The 16,195-nt window shown below is 64.4% G+C and overlaps 1 protein-coding gene across 4 annotated transcripts; it reads left to right on the top strand.

Annotated features, from left to right (window-relative positions):
- The first annotated feature begins 1 nt into the window (after position 1).
- NCLN (nicalin) lies at positions 2-15,993 on the top strand. Of its 4 annotated transcripts, none has more exons than XM_082456973.1 (16): positions 2-325; positions 5,536-5,726; positions 5,853-5,997; positions 6,825-6,917; positions 7,680-7,774; positions 8,626-8,706; positions 10,077-10,180; positions 11,196-11,284; positions 11,368-11,507; positions 11,748-11,926; positions 12,764-12,851; positions 12,938-12,976; positions 13,061-13,221; positions 14,116-14,169; positions 14,263-14,341; positions 14,455-15,993. In XM_082456973.1, exons 1-16 carry the CDS (start codon positions 142-144, stop codon positions 14,509-14,511), a joined length of 1,779 nt encoding a protein of 592 aa, XP_082313099.1. In that variant the 5' UTR covers positions 2-141; the 3' UTR covers positions 14,512-15,993. The 4 variants fall into 4 exon arrangements, with proteins under 4 accessions (XP_082313099.1, XP_082313098.1, XP_082313101.1 ...); XM_082456972.1 differs by having other exon boundaries at positions 13,058-13,221; XM_082456975.1 differs by lacking the exon at positions 6,825-6,917.
- Positions 15,994-16,195: the final 202 nt, after the last annotated feature.

The raw sequence follows: 16,195 nt of genomic DNA, 5'->3' as shown, positions 1-16,195 counted from the left end.
GACCCCGGAGCGGGCGCGTGCTGCCCGGCGCAGCGCCCGCAGGACCCCGGCACCTACCCATGCCTAGGTGAGTTCGCGTGAGCCGCCGCCGCCGCCGTCCCGTCCCCGCCGCCGCCCCGCGCGGCCCCGCCGCAGGCCAGGATGCTGGAGGAAGCAGGAGAGGTGCTGGAGAACATGCTGAAGGCGTCGTGCCTGCCGCTCGGCTTCATCGTCTTCCTGCCCGCCGTGCTGCTGCTCGTGGCGCCGCCGCTGCCCGCCGCCGACGCGGCTCACGAGTTCACCGTGTATCGCATGCAGCAGTACGACCTGCAGGGACAGCCCTACGGTGCGTGGACCCGGGCCCCTAGCCTCCCCCCGGGGCCGGGCTTTCCCCATGGGCTCCTGACCTCCCCCAGCTTTGCCTCCCCGCACCTGACCTCCCGCTCAGCCTTTCTCCTCCCCGAGGCTCCGGCCTATGCCGGCCAGGATGCCCTCTCCTTCGGTTCGGTCTCTGCTCCCCGGGCCCCAGGACCTGCCTCTCCCACCTGTCCAGCAGGAGTCCAGCCCGCAGACCTCACTTGGGCCGCCAGACACTTACCCAGATCCCAGGCAAGTCCGAGCTTGGATACCTGGACCGACGCTAGGCCCCCAGCTCTCTCTGCCCCAGGGACCCGCCCCGCTGGCTGCCACAGCACCCCGGCCCCGTCCCCGACAAGGACTACATACTCCAGAACGCAGAGCTCTCTCCCACCTTCAGGCCAAGCTGCCCCTGCTCCTTTTCTCCTGGGTCCTCTCTGATTCCCAGCTGGAACAGAGCCCCAACCTTGCGTCTTCTTCACTTGGAGTGGAGCCTCTCAGCGCGGTTCTTCCAGGCCGAGCTGGCCACCCTTTCACAGTCCCTGGCACCCCAGTGTGTTTTGTCCAGTGTCTACATTCTGACCCCTTTCAGGGCTCAAGAAGCTCTGATCGCTGACCCCAGCCTGGCCCCGTGTCAAGGCCCATCTCTCCCCAGGCTCTGCTCCCTGGTCCCAATTCATGAGCCAGGTTCCTCAGAATTCCTTAGCTAATCCTTCAGTCCCCTGCCTTTGGGCTCCTGAAATCCCTTGGACCCCATTTCTTGCTCCCCGCTTTGGTGCATACCCACCCCTCGGCTTCCTGGAACACCACCAGCCCACCCTGGCTCCTTCTATCCACGATTTCAGGCCCCCACGGCTGGATCCTGTCCAGCTCCTGTTCCCCGGCCCTGCTCCCTCATCTGTCAAAGTTCTGACCCCAGTGCTCAAGTCATTCTGAATTTCTCTCTCTTTCCCCAGCCTTGCTGTATCTGGTGTTCCAGAACCTTCTGGCCTCTGGTTTCTCTTCCAGCCTGGTGCCTTAGGCCCCCACAGGTCAAGGCCCGCCCTCCCCAGTTCCCCTGGTCCCCTCCTCTCTGAGCTCTGGTTCTCTTGGACTAGCCTCTCTTGTTGGAACATCAGGCCTAGCCTGAGCCCCCTGGATCCCCTGCCACTGCCAGGCCCCTGGGGAGCCCCAGTGTCTGGAGATTCCCCTCAGATCCCTCATCACCCCAGAGTTATGTTGTTTCTGTTTAGTGCAGTGGTTGTCAACCCACTCAGTGGTTGTGGCTGAGTGATGACTTTGGGTTGTCGTGACTGGGGGCGCTCCTGGCATCGAGGGGGTAGGGCCAGGGGTGCTGCTCCACACCCCACAGTGCCTGGGCTGGCCTCTCCCAGAGAATGATCTGGGCCAGATTGTCAGCAGTGCTGAGGGGGAGAACTTGGGGTTGCAGTGATGTCTCTAGACCCCAGGCTCTCGACCGGTGGGGAGGAAGGCCAGGAGCCCCTAACGAGTGGGCAGTTTGTGTGCGTTGTTGACATCCCCCTGGGGAGAGGATTTCAGCCGGTGCTGTCACAGGTGGTCTTTTGAGATGTGGCTCATGCAATGGAAAAAGGGGATCTTTAGCATCTCTTGGTGGTTAACTGTAACAAGCTTGAAAAGCTACGTGTGGCTAGCGGCTGCCGTCCTGGTCTAGAGGATCGTGCAGTCCAGCAGCAGGCCTGGCTCCTAGAACTCTCCAGGTCAACCCGCCAGACCTTCCCTCACCCAGTCACTCCGCTGTCCCCTCTCGCACTGCACTCGGAGCCTTGCCGGGAGCTCTCCCAGCACACCCAGCTCCGCTCCGGGACCCGTGGGCGGCTGTAATCCAGCAGCCTGGATGCCCCGGATTCCCCCACCGCCTGCTCAGCGCTGGCCTGCTTGCGGGTGTGGCCCCCTCTCCCCGCCCCAGACAGGTGCCGCAGACCCGCTCCCTGACCGCATCATTCTCCTCGCAGGTCCTCGGGAACCTTCTCTCCTTTCTCCCTGCCCTCCTTCCCTCTTCCCCTCCTTTACCTGAGTTCTTCGCCCCTGTTCCTGGATTCCTTCCCGTTTTTTTTTCTGACCCAGTGTCTCCCCCCACCCCACATGCCCTCCTTTCCGGTCCCCATCTTTGTTGCTCATGGTGAGAAACCTGGATGCCGAGTGGGCTCGGGGGTGAGCGGAGGGGCCTGGCAGGGCGCCCACCCGTCTCAGCTCGCACGTCTACACCTCCACCCAGATCACACCAGGCAGCGTCCCCCATTGGCAGGGATGTGAGGTCCCCACCGCTGCCTGGGGAGATGCTGGCGGGATAGTCCGGGAAGGCCCGGTGGTGCAGAGGGAGTCCCGGCTCCTCCCCGGTCGTGGAGCCTCTGAGGGCTGGTCTGCTGGGTCACTGCTGATTGCAGCGTCCCCGGCATCACGCACACCCTCGGCTCCCGCCTCCTGGTGTAACCCTTGCTCTGGGCCTCCTTTCCCAACTTCCTGTTCGCTCCTGTTGAGAAACAGGCGGGCAGGGTGCCGGGAAGGGGAGGCGTGTGCTCTTTGAGCTGGGGTGTGACCCCCACCCCCCACCCCCCGAATGGACTCCGGCCTTTCTGGGCTGGGCCGCTCACGCCCATCCCACTTGGTCCCCACAGAAACAGCCCTGGGAGGTTGGGATGTGGGCACCCACACCGGGCACGGGGATGGGCTCTCTGCCCCTTGCTGGTCGGTGGCTTCGTGCTGCAAAGGACCAGTGCAACCCGCAAGGAGAGAGGACTGGCCCTGGGCCCTCGGTAGAGAGGCTTGTGACCTCTGTCCAGGTCTGGTCCCATCGTGGGAACCGGCGACTTCCGTCCAGGTGTCCAGCGCCCGCCCAGACGCAGGGGTGACCGAGGCTGCGCTGGCTTCAGCCTCATGCCAGCAAAGACGGTCTCCGCTCTTGGGGCGCTCAGCCTCTGGGGGCGGTTGGGGGGCTGGCGTCCACCTGGTTCTCCTCTCACCACCCCCCTTCCCATCTCTGGGTCTTTGTAGGCTCCACCCTGAGGTGACAGGTGACATCCGAGCCGCCCCTGGGAGACTGCTGCTGGGACACGGGGGAGGGGCCTGTCCGGCATTCCCAGAGCTTCAGGGGCCCCTGAAGGTCTTTGCCGCCCTCCCCGCCAGGCCCTCCCGGGCTCCCACGTTGCCCTAAAGCAGAGGAAAGGCCCTGGGGCGGGGGAGAGGCACACAGCCCCCAGCCTGGGGCGCATGGCCCAGCTTCGCCCCTTGGTCACAGACCCCTGCCCCTGAGACAGCCCTGCCCTTTCCCAACCTGGGGCGCTGTCCCTTCTGTGTTCTGCTGGGCCCCTCCGACGGACCAGCCCTCAAGATGGGCTGTAGGAAGCGACCCTTCTCCCGATGGCACGTCCTTGGAAAGCAGAGGTGGGGACCTCGCTCCTGGCCCTGAGCCTGAGGCCGTCTGGGCCTGGTGCATCCCTGAGGACACAGGTGTTGCCTTGCCCGGCAGCCTCGACCTCCAGGCAGCACACTCTGGCTCCCTGGCGGAAGCAGACCTGTTTCTCTGCATTGTTATTCTGACACTCACTGTGTGGGTCTCCAACTGGGGCCCTAAGGGCCATATCTGGCCCCCATGTGCAGTAGGGTTTGTTTGTCTTTGTGCATCCTGGGTCAGCCGGGGACCTGTGAGACATTTTGGACCCGCCGTGTGCCTTTGTCACCTGGGTGATCTGACCTAAGAATCTGGATTTCTGGCAGCATCCCGCTGAGTGCTGGTGGCCCTGGCAGCTGGGGGCCTGCCTGAGCCCCCTTTCCCATCAGTGCAGGGATGGCCCCGAGGGCCCGCCGCTGCATACCGTGCACCCGTGGGTGCTGGCGCCCCCTCCTCGTTGCGCTGAAACGTCCACGCAGCTTCTCGCCGCCTTTCTCCAGTAGAGCTCTGAGGACAGCAGTGCTGTGTCTGAGGGGACCTGCTGGCCTTAGAAACGCGCTCTGTGCAATCCTGGCTGCAGCCTACTTCTCAGGCGGGGAGGGGTCAGCTGCCTGGAAAAGCTTGTGAGCGGGGAGGGGGCCAAGCCGGAAGCAGCCTCTCCCTCCCTCGCTGATTCTCTGGCCCTTTCTTGAGCTCCCAGAGGAGAGAAACCCGGGTGGTCCTGCCCCCAGGGCACACCAGGCCATGTCCGGCATCATCTGTGGTTACCATGACTAGGGGGCTCCTGGCACCGAGGGGGCGGGGCCAGGGAGGCTGCTCCACACCCCACAGCGCCCAGGACGGCCCAGGGGGAACAGTGCAGCCCTGACTGGAAGAAGATGGACAGACCCTGGTGTTTTCCTTCCTGAGGGGCTTCAGGGAGACCGGGCGTTGGTTCGTTCCATGTCCTGAGCCTGCTGGGCTGGGAGTCGCCAGGCGATGCTGGGTTTGCAGTGTGGTGAACGAGGTCTCTACCCCTGGAACCCCCAGGCTAGTTAGGGGAGTAGATAGCGAGGGCCCCGGGGACGTGGACAAGGCCGTGTTAGAGCTGTGAGGGGAGGGGGCCCTGGCCTGGGGAGGACGGGCCGGGGGCCACTGGTCAGGTTAGCCAGGGCAGGGTTTGGGTTTTCCTGGGGTCATTGGGAACTGTGGGGGGCAGTCCTGTAGCCTGGGGGCTCCCTCTGCTGGGGACTAGACCCTGGAGTGGGTGCTGAGCTCTGTGCTGGGAGTCTCCTGACACCCTGGGCAGGGCGTGAGGCACCTGAGGGGCCCTGCGTCCCAGGAGCCATGGGGAACCCGGGGAGGAGGGCTGGGGGAGCAGGACCGACTGGGTTCCAATCCCGGTGCTCCTGCTGACGGTCCCGCCTTCCGGGTGGGTGGCGTGGGGGGCTGCTGGCTGCCTCTGTGGGCTGGGGTGAGGGCACCCGCCCCTGAGCTGCCGCAGGGACATGGGGCGGGGGGCACAGCACCCAGCCTGGCAGGAAGCCCGCACATCCTCGCAGGGCGGCTGGGTGGGCAGGGACCACGTCACTCTCTGAGGGATGACTGTGGCCGTGGTGCAGTGGCGGAGGGAGGGTGCCAGTGCAGGGACAGTGGGTCCAGCCCTGGTTTAGGAATGTAGGGGTAGGGGGGTTGGTTCAAGGAGAAGGGTCTTAGTTTTCGTTGAGTTCTCGGAAGGCCCCGCGAGACCAGGGTTGGGGTGGGCGCGGCTCCGGTGGGTGGGCGGCTAGCTGAGGGACCCCTCCCTGCAGGCACGCGGAACGCGGTGCTGAACACGGAGGCGCGCACCATTGACGCGGACGTGCTGAGCCGGCGCTGCGTGCTCATGCGGCTGCTGGACTTCTCGTACGAGCGCTACCAGCGCGCCCTACGCCAGTCGGCCGGTGCCGTGGTCATCATCCTGCCGCGGGCCATGGCCGCGGTGCCGCAGGACGTCATCCGGGTGAGGCCCGCCCCGCCCCACCCCACCGGCTCCGGCTCCATCCCGTCCAGTCCCCGGTGCCCGCCCTCTAGGGGCAGCCCCGGGCCCCCCTGCCCGAAGCCGCGTGAACGTTTGTCTCTCCCGCAGCAATTCATGGAGATCGAGCCCGAGATGCTGGCCATGGAGACCATCGTGCCTGTGTACTTCGCCGTGGAGGACGACGCCCTGCTGTCCATCTACGAGCAGACGCAGGCTGCGTCCGCCTCCCAGGGCTCCGCCTCTGCCGCCGAAGGTGGGCTCGGGGCGGGGGGTGTGCGGAGAGGGGCCCCGCTGTGCAGTTTCCAGGACCCCCTCTCCCGGGCTGGGGGATGCTGCCGTGAGCTTGGCAGCCGGCAGCTCTGCCGTTTGACCGGTCCGGGGGCCATGGGGGAGAGTGAGCTAGCAAAAGTGGTCAAAGAATTGAGCCAAAAGGATCCAATCGCAGGTGTAGGAAAAGGAAGCTGGTCCTCGGAGCCAACGAGAGTGGGCAAGGCAGGCAGGTTTGTCCACACAGCAGACTCACCCAGCTCCTTGGGGAAACAGTTTGTGGGTATGTGTTTAAGCTGTAAAGGAAGGGTCATTCCTCCTGGCCAGATTATAAGCTGCGTGGATGCTAGACTGGGGGATGGCAGACTGTGGCCCTCGGCCGCCTGTTTGTGTAAATAAAGTTTTATCGGCACACAGCCAGTGTTACACACGGCTTATGGTGGCTTTCACACTACAGTAGGAGAGTTCAGTGGCTGTGACAGACTGGCCCACAGAGCTAAAAATTTCGACTCTCTAGCATTTTACAGAGAAAGTTTGCTAAACCCTGGTCTGAATTAAAGTCTGGACAGTGGCCGTCTGCATTGTGGCAGCACAAGAGTGAGTTTTTGGAAAGATCTTAACTTCTAGTTAGAGCGGAAGGGAGGGGGAGGAGTCAGCTACTTGGTGGAATATTACGCAGCCGTTAAGAAATGGCATCGGGTGTGAGAAAGTGCTTATTTTACGTTGGTCAGTGGAAAAACCAGAATATAAGATCATAGATCAGGATCACAACACTTTCTTAGGCGTAGCTTGTTTGTTTTGGAATAACGCTAGGGTTTGGAAGAAGTTGCGGACGTACTACGGTTCCTGAGAGGCACCCTCCCAGCTCCCCCAGTGATGACACCTCCCATGGCCATCACGATTGGGGTTTGTGTCATTGTCATTGTTGTTTTTCGGCCGCACCGCACGGCTTGCAGGATCTTACTTCCCCGACCAGGGATTGAACCCGGGCCCTCGGCAGTGAAAGCGCGGAGTCCTAACCACTGGACCGCCAGGGAATTCCCACAGTTGTGTGTTTAAATGTGTAAAGAACGGAAGGGCTTGAGACAGGGTGAGCTCACGGGCGTTTTAGGGCAGCCGCTGCCCCCAGGTGAAAAAGTGGCAGGCGCAGTGGACCACTGGCTCGCATGGAGCAAGGTGGGCACCACCTCACCTCGGCTCAGGAGAGAATGGAACTTCCCTTTTTATGAAAGTTTGAGTTCTCACGCCATCTTTGCTTTCGGGGCTGGGCTGGAGGATCGTGGGCCATCTGATGGGAAACTCCTGTTTTGGGGTCACTGCTGAAGTGATCCTTGGGGAGCTGGGTCGGAGGTTGTGCACGCGCCTTCGTGATTTAGGAACGGTCCCTGACGGTCCCGCAGAGCGAGGGCGCACGCGCCCTTCTCACCGGCCTGAGTGGTGTCCGGGTGACTGTTTCACCGGCTCTTATACTGGACACCCAGGTTCTTGCCCGTGTCCAGTTCCCGCATTGTGTTCTAGTCTGTGTGGTCAGTTCTGCTTTTGCTCAGACTGAACCCCTGGAGTCTGGGGTGCTGGGGTGGTGAGCGTGCCGGCTCTGGTCCGGGAACCCCCAGGCCGCGGCACGGCAGCCCCCGGGCTCAGGCTGGTCCTCCCCGGCCCCGTCCTCAGTGCTGCTCCACACCGCCACCGCCAGCGGCTTCCAGATGGTCACCAGCGGGGTCCAGAGCAAGGCCGTGAGCGACTGGCTCATCACCAGCGTGGAGGTGAGTGCCCGGCGTGCCTCACTGCCCGTGCCCACTAGAGGGAGCCTCTGACAGGGAAATCGGGTCAGATGGCCGCCCGCCCGCCCGCCCGCCCTATGGAGAGATGGGCCTCCAGCCACACACCCTGCCTCGCCTCCTCCTCCCCCAACCCCTGCCCCACCGAGAGCCCCCTCCCCGAGTGGCCGGCCCTTCCCCTAACAGTAACATCACGGGGGCTCAGCTGAGCTGGCGGAGAGCAGAGCTCTGGGCAGCAATTAAAGCCTCATCTCCCACCGGGAGGGCGGGTGTATGCAGGCATCCAGGCCAGAGCAAGGTCCAAGTTCTCCCCCTCGCAGTCTCCCCACCCGGGTCAGCTCCACGGGCCGCCCGTGGGGTTGTCTCGCTGCACCCGTCCCACCCCCCCCGAAAAAAGCCTCCGGTGGTTTTGTTCCCCTTCCCCCACGAGGAGGCTGCAGCTGAGGCCTTGCAGAGCTGCCCTCTGTCCAGAGAGTAAGGGGCGTGGGGCCTCAGCACATGCTGCCCCCGGCTCGGACCGCCCGCGGGCCGTGCTCCCGACAGGATGTCTTTGCCATCTGTTCCCTGCTGGACTTGACCGGGGGCTGGTTTATGCAGGAGGACCTCGGCCAGGGCGCCGGACCCCGACCCCCTGAGCTCTTCCTGTGCTGTCAGGACCTTGCCGTGCCTGCCGTCAGCGGGGCTCGGCCTTTGAAGGGTGGGCCTGGTTTCCCGGTGGCCAGGTCTGGCCACTCCCTGTGTCCACAGTGTAGCCGGCAAAGCCGAGAACACTGCCGCCAGGTGGGGGGCGGCCACTGCCTCAGGCCGGCTGGCCCTTCACACCTGTGTCTCTGCAGGGGCGGCTGACCGGGCTGGGCGGAGAGGACCTGCCCACCATCGTCATCGTGGCCCACTACGACGCCTTCGGGGTGGCCCCGGTACGTCTGTGCCCTCAGGGCCCCGTGAACACCCTGTGGGACGGGTGTCATCGTGAAGCTTCACTCCCCCAAACGAGACGTGACAGCAGAGGGAGGGGCGGTCCCCGGGGAGGCCCATGAGACCCAGCCAGGGATTCTCATTTGGGGCCGGTCACGCAGGCACCTCTGCCCGGCATGGCCAAGACCCCAGACCCAGGAGGAGAGCAGGTGCCCATGCAGACCCTGTGTCTGCACAGACAGTGTCAGGACAGGGGGCCCCCGAAGTTCGGTTCCCGGCGCCCCCGAGGGCTGGCCTGGCCAGCGTCCCTCCAGGCTGCAGGCCACCCGGGGCTGTGCCCTCAGAGCCCCCGGCACGGTGGGGTGGGAGGTTCCTGCTGGAGAACCAACAGCCAGCTGAACCAGACAGTGTGGGTGCTGGGAGGGCCTGCAGCCGGGCGTGCGCCCCTGACCGCGCCTTGCGGGCCGCCCCACCTGGGAGGCCAAGGCTGTCCTTGAGGACGCCGGGGCCCAGAGGCCGGCCCTGGACAGTCGGCTCAGAGCCACGTTCTCACCCTTTTCATCATCCACCCCCACAGAGCCTTTTTAGACACCTGTGTCCTCATTTTCCCTTTGCTGTGAAATTTTCTTAAATATTTGAGATGTGATTCCCATAACATAAAATCCATCCTTTTAAAGCACGCAATTCAGAGGTTTTTAGTGAATTCACAAAATTGTGTAGACATCACCACTCTCTGCTTTCAGAGCATTCCATCCCCCTAGAAGAAGCCCCCTCCCTATGAAGTCACCCCACCCCTTCCCCAGCCCCCGACAGCCAGGAACCCACTCTCCGTGTCTGTGGATCGGCCTGTCCTGGACGTTTCCCCTCAGTGGGGTTACACCCTGTGTGTCCTTGTGTCTGGCTTCCCTCACTGAGCACCCCGTCGCCCCCTCCCTGTGAACTTGAACAACATCGCACACCGTGTGTCAGTTGGTGCGCTGTGACTGTGGGAGGGTCCCAAGCCATGCAAACAACCCAGTTTTTTTCTCTCCAAGAACCAGTCGTTCCCCGTAGGGAATGTCGCCTTAGCGCGCAGGACCCAGACACGTGGGGGGAGTTCACAGCGCGGGGGGGCAGAAGGCCGGAGGTCCAGCTGGAGGGAGCTCCCAGGGCGGATGCCCAGGCTGGACGGAGGCTGCGCACGGGGCTTCCCGCGTGCGTGGAGGCCGGGCGGCGCCCAGGGGCCGTCGGTCTTGGGTTTGGGCCGCGCAGGGTGGGTGAGCCCAGCTGTGCTGGAGACGTGGACAGGGGGCGAGATTCGGGGGGGTGGGGGGGTGCGAGGCGCCGCACGTGGACGTGGGGTGACCTCGGCCTCCTCTCTGCACACCCGCAGTGGCTGTCGCACGGCGCGGACTCCAATGGGAGTGGCATCTCCGTGCTGCTGGAGCTCACCCGTCTCTTCTCCAGGCTCTATACCTACAAGCGCACCCACGCCGCGTAAGTGATGGGGGCAGGGCGGTTCCGACCCCAGAATCACAGTGTCGGGTCGTGGAGCCCAGCTCCTCCCGGGTGCACCCCCAGGAATCCCCCCCAGGAGGCCGGGCTGCCCTCGCTCCCAGAAGAGCCGGGGATGCTCCAACGGCAAGAAGCAGAAATACCTGCGAGCCGGTTGCTCAGGCTGGTGTCTCCCCGTCGCGGCTCTGGGCACGGCTGGTCACCGGTGTGGGCGCTCGTCCCTACACCGCGCTGCCCTGGGACGTCAGGGACCCAGTGACAAGCGAGCCTCCCTGAGCTGCCGGGCCCGGCCCCATGCACGCAGGCGCCCTGAGCGGCAGGGGTGCTCACGTTCCAGGCAGGGAGGGGAGGTTGAGATCAGGGTGTCAGCAGGGCCACGCCTCCTGCTGAAACCCCAGGGGAGGGTCCTTCCCGCCGCTGCCTGGTTCCAGCAGTGATGGATTCCTCGGTCCCAGCATCACGTGGCCTCCTCTTCCTGCGGGTGTCTCTCCTCTCCTATAAGGACCGCCGTGGCCACGGCGGGACGGATGGGGCTGGGGGGGGCGGGCGTGGGGACATGGTCCTTCACAACACCCTTGGCTTCAGTCATGCTCGAGGGACGGGGTGCTGAATCACCTGTCACTTTTTATTTCCCGGTTGGTCCACCCAGTCTCTCCTGGTTTCGAGAGTTCAGTGAGGCCTCTGAAGCCATGCTTCTCACCAGAGAGGCAGCCAGAGCTGTGCTTCTCACCTGGAGCCCCTGGGGGACACTGGGCCACGTCTGGGGACATCTGTGATCATCATGACTCGGGGGCTCCTGGCATCCATTGGGCGGGGGCCAGGGATGTTGCTGCACACCCCCCCAGCACCCAGGACTCCCCAATGTCAGCAGTGCCAGGATAGGGAGGCCCAACCCTGAAGGCTGGTTGGATTTCGTACTTGGGGGGAGACCACCTCCTCCTTGTCGGGGACCTGGACTCCCACGTGTCAACGCTGGCACCCCACTGCTTCCCGCCAGGTACAACCTCCTGTTCTTTGCTTCTGGAGGAGGAAAGTTCAACTACCAGGGCACCAAGCGCTGGTTAGAAGACAATCTGGACCACACAGGTGAGCGGCCCCAGTGGCCAGGGTGGGGTCCGGGCCCCCGGTACTGCCCCCCACCTCCACCCACCAGCCCTCACTGCACTCAGATTCCAGCCTGCTCCAGGACAACGTGGCCTTCGTCCTCTGCCTGGACACCCTGGGCCGGGGGGACAGCCTGCACCTGCACGTGTCCAAGCCGCCCAGGGAGGGGACGCTACAGCACTCCTTCCTGCGGGAGCTCGAGACGGTAGGCGCCCCGCCGGAGGCCAGGCTGGGACATGGGATCTTTGCGCACCCTGGGGCCTCGGGTGAGCCTCAGGTGGGTTTTCTGGGGGGGGGCAGGTGGGCTTCTCCCTGGGTTCCAGAAGCAGGAGGTTCGGGGAGGGACTTGGGACCCGCCGGACGCGAGGGGCCACCTCCACAGAGACAGGCAGGGCTGGGGCGTGGCCCGCGGGCGCCGGGCAGAGCCTGAGAGTGCCACTTGCAGGTGGCCGCCCACCAGTTCCCCGAGGTGCGGTTCTCCATGGTGCACAAGAAGATCAACCTGGCGGAGGACATCCTGGCCTGGGAGCATGAGCGCTTCGCCATCCGCCGGCTGCCTGCCTTCACCCTGTCCCATCTGGAGAGCCACCGCGATGGCCAGCGCAGCAGCATCATGGACGTGCGGTGAGCACCACCGTCGGAGCAGGCGTGGGCCGGGGCATCAGCCGGTCCTTGGGCATCCGGCAGGCTTCCTGGAGGAGGTGGCGCTAGAACTGATGGGCGTGAGCCAGGAGAAGGGTGTGGCTCGGTGGAGGGAAGACTTGGGGGGAGGCGGGGGACCTCCCGGGGTAGCCCCCCACCCCACGCCGACGCCCACTCGGGTCGGGATGTGTTGCCTCTGAGGCTCCTCTTCTACGGTCCTGTGTTGCTGGCAGCCCTTGGTGTCCCTGGGCTTGTGGCCGTGCCACCGTCCCTGCCTCCGTGGTCACGTGGCTTCTCTCTCGTGCCTGTGTCCAAATTCCCCTCCTTATAGGGACACCAGCCGTGGGACTTCAGACCCCCCTACTCCAGTGTGATCACATCTTAGCTAATAACGTCTGCGGAGACCCTACTTCCAAATTGGGTCCCATTCCCAGGTTCCGGGTGGGCGTGAATTTGGGGGACACTGTTGCCCCCACTACAGGGCGTTACAGCAACTCCACCCTCAGCAGCCCATGGAGGCGGGTGTCCTGACCTCCCCCAAGGTCCAGAGGAGGAGACAGGCCTGGGGCCGCCAGTCACTAAGGCAGACGCGCGTCCACAGGGCGCAGGCTTGGCCCGGGCACCCAGGGTGCAGGGCAGCCCCGTCGGGGGCGGGCCCGGCCCAGAGAGGAGCCCGCAGTGCGGGGGGCGCCCGTCTGCTGGGAGGGCCGTCGCTCTGCTTGTCTTTATCGTTATCAGGTATATGCTCGCTCTTGGTTTTTGGCGATTGTGAACGATGCCAATTCCTGATATATGTGTTTTTAAAACCTGCCCTCGAAGGTCCCGGGTTGACTCTAAAACCCTGACCCGAAACACGAGGCTCATCGCCGAGGCCCTGACCCGTGTCATCTACAACCTGACGGAGAAGGTGAGCCCCCGCCCGCCCGCCCGTGAGCCCCCCGCCCGCCCGGCCGCTGGCGGGTCTGGACTCAGCCCCACGTTCTCTCTCTGCAGGGGACGCCCCCGGACATGCCAGTCTTCACGGAGCAGATGGTAACGGGTGGGCGGGCGGGCGGGCAGGGGGGCCGGTGGGGAGGGGGCAGGGGTCCCGTGACCACGGCCGCTTCCCCGCAGCAGATCCAGCAGGAGCAGCTGGACTCGGTGATGGACTGGCTGACCACCCAGCCGCGGGCCGCGCAGCTGGTGGGCAAGGACGGCCCGCTCCTCAGCACGCTGGAGCACTACCTCAGCCACTACCTGAAGGAGGTCAGGCCGCACCACGTCAAGGCCGACAAGCGGTGAGGCCGGGCGCCGCCCCGCCAGCCAGCGGGTGGGCTCTTCTAGGGCCTTCCTCCCCGCAGGGCCAGATGGGGCAGACAGAAACACTGGACGAAAAATAGACACGATAAGTGAGAAGTGCAGGTGCCCCGTTAAACGAGTTCCAGGTGAACCGCAAATTGTCTCGGTGTAAATATAGCCCATGCTGTGTCTGGGACATAATTACACTGAAAGCCCATTTCTTCTTATTTGCAGTCCTCGTAGAACTGAAGCCCTGTGTTTTATCTGGCAGCCCTATACCCCCAGCTACCCTTCGTGGACCTTTTGTGTTCTGGGCCTCGGGTGACTCCTACCCCAGGTCCCCTCCTGCCCTCGGGATGCTCTTCCCCACTGCAGGCCTCCTGAGTTCTGTCTTCTTTCTGTTCAGTGCTCCCATGCTCCCTGGTTGGGCTGAGCAAGGACCGAGGAGGGGTGTCTGGGGGATCCACAGGCAGGAGACACCCCCCGGAAAGCTTGGTGCCCCTCACTGGCTCTCCACCTTCCTCCCAACTCATGGTGCTCCAGGGAGAGCAAGCTCTTGAATAGAAGAAGAAACTGAGGCTCAGAGTGGACCCACAGCTGTGGAGCTGGGGGCCTCCAATTCCTAGGCTGTGGTCGTTCTCCCTCTATAGAAACGCTTCCCAGACCAGATAATTTCCAGTTACCACACTTCGTTTTAGAGAGTACACCCCAGAAAGCAACAGGAAAGACATTAGTTGAGAATAAAGGACGGTCCTTCCCCAGGAGGGGCAATGGCAGCCTTGTGCAGGCACACACCTGGGGTGCCCCCTTCCCGCGCCACGTTCCTAGGCTGGTGGGACCTCCGGTGGCCCTGCTATCAGGGTGAGCCTGCTGAGAAAGCGCTCTCTCACCAGGGACCCTGAGTTTGTCTTCTACGACCAGCTGAAGCAGGTGATGAACGCCTACAGGTGAGCGCCCTGGGTCACCGTCCAGGGGACTGGGTCCTCGGGACAGCTGGGAGCAGCCCGCTGACCCACCCCACCACCCCCTCCCCTCCCCAGGGTCAAGCCGGCCATCTTCGACCTGCTTCTGGCCGTCTGCATCGGCGCCTACCTGGGGATGGCCTACACGGCGGTCCAGGTGAGCAGGGGACTGGGGGAGGCGAGGCCTCTCAGGAGACCCCTTGGGTGGCCCGAGGGCCTTCCTGTTGGCGGGGTCGCCCGACCTCACTGGAGCCCTCCCGCTGCCCCCAGCACTTCGACCTCCTGTACAAAACAGTTCAGAGACTGCTGAAGGCCAAGACGCAGTGACATGGCCGCTCCGCGCCGGCAGGAGGGCAGGGCCTTGCCCCTCGGCGGCTGTAACCCTGAATTACAGAACTTTTCTGTGTTGCTCTTGAGGATTTGGGGGCTTCTTTCTCTTGTTTATCCTTGGAGCTCCCTCGGAGGAGCGCTGGTGGAGGTCTGGTCTGGGGCCTGGCCGCGGACTCGGGGACAGAAGTGTGGATGAGCCCCCGCCCTGGAGTCGGCCCCGTGGCCCTCGGGGCGCGTAAGCCACGCCAGGAAAGAGGAACTGCGCCCAGCTCAGCCTCGCCCTCGCCCCCGCCCGTGATGCTGGCCCGTGATGCTGACCGTGGACCTGGCGGTCGCAGGCCAACAGGGTCAGGGCCAGGCCACCCCCGTGCTGGCTCTGCATCTGACCTCGAGGCTATCCCCACCCCCTCCGTTGACCCGGGTACTCCCTTCCCTCCCGTCTGGAGAGGGTGGCGCCGCCTCTGGGTCTCCGGGTTCTGGCCGCCCCCTCGCAGCCTTGTGCCCTCGCCCAGCCGGCCCTGGGACACGACTCCCCTGAGCCCCCTTGGGCGGCTGGCGCCTTGAACACCTGGCAGCCTCGCCAGGGGCCCTTGCGCTGCTCACCCTGCTTCGCACTGCCTCTGCCCCTCCTGTCCCCGCCCCGGACTCTCGGGGCTCTGCGCTCAGCCTGTCCCCCTGCGGAGCCCCCAGGGTGGGGGGCGGCCCCTTTGCTCATTTCCCTGGGCCTTGGTTTCCTCATATGCAAGGAGGAGGATGCTTTCGCGGGGAGTGGGCACCCCCCCACCCCAGGAGGAGACGTGACCATGGGAGCAGCTCTTCCTGGGACCCTGAGGGGGCGGGTCCGGGCCTGAGCCCCGCAAACCAGGTGCCTGGTGGGGCCTGAGCCGCTCAGAAGGGGTGGAGGGGGCAGGGCTGGGACTGACCTCAGGGAGACCCAGGTGTTCAGATTCATTAGCAATACAGTCAGTGAAGTGTTGAGTGCTGGGGTGTCAGGGTCCAGGAGAGGGGACTCCAGGGGACTCCTGGCCACCAGGGAGGGCTCGCCTGCCTTCCGATTCTGAGGGGCCTGGAGGGGCTGGGGACTGGCTCGCTCCCAAAGCCGCCCGATGCTCACTGGAGGGAACGGGCTCCTGGGGGCTCCTGGCTCGGCTGACTGTCCGTCCCGTCAGGCCTGGGAGGGGCAGGCGTGGAGGCTGCAGGTCCTCTGTCTCGTCCCTCCCTCTCCCTGCCCGGTGGCCCGTCTCCCCCAAAGACTGTTTACCGAGTGCCCGGCCACCTCTGGGGCGGGTATGGGCCCGGCCCCGCCCGGCCCATCCTATCCTTCCCCACGTGTGAGTGTGTGAGCCGTGGACAAGCTGTGGTTTCCACGTGAGCGTCCTTCCTCCCCAGGGCACATGGTCAGGATCGCTGACCAGTTGGAGCTCAGGATGCTTGTGGGACGCGGCCGGACGATCAGAAATAAAGCCATAATGAATGACAGCCTTGCGTGTCCTGTCCTGTCGGGGGCCGGGGCCTCAGGGTTCAGTCCTGCCCATGTGAAAGTGGTTTGCGTTTCCCCGGGGGGTGGGGGGCCTGGTGCCCGTATAAAGAGCAGGGCCAGCATCCCTCCGGCCCCCAGCTGAGACCACCACCACTCCCCACTGCAGAATGGGGGTAAAAACCAGCTCAGAGCTGATGGGAC

The sequence above is a fragment of the Balaenoptera physalus genome (genome assembly GCF_965194825.1).
Source record: "Balaenoptera physalus genome assembly, chromosome: 3".
In the NCBI taxonomy this organism is placed as follows: domain Eukaryota; kingdom Metazoa; phylum Chordata; class Mammalia; order Artiodactyla; family Balaenopteridae; genus Balaenoptera; species Balaenoptera physalus.
This window is presented reverse-complemented; position numbering and strand designations above follow the sequence as displayed.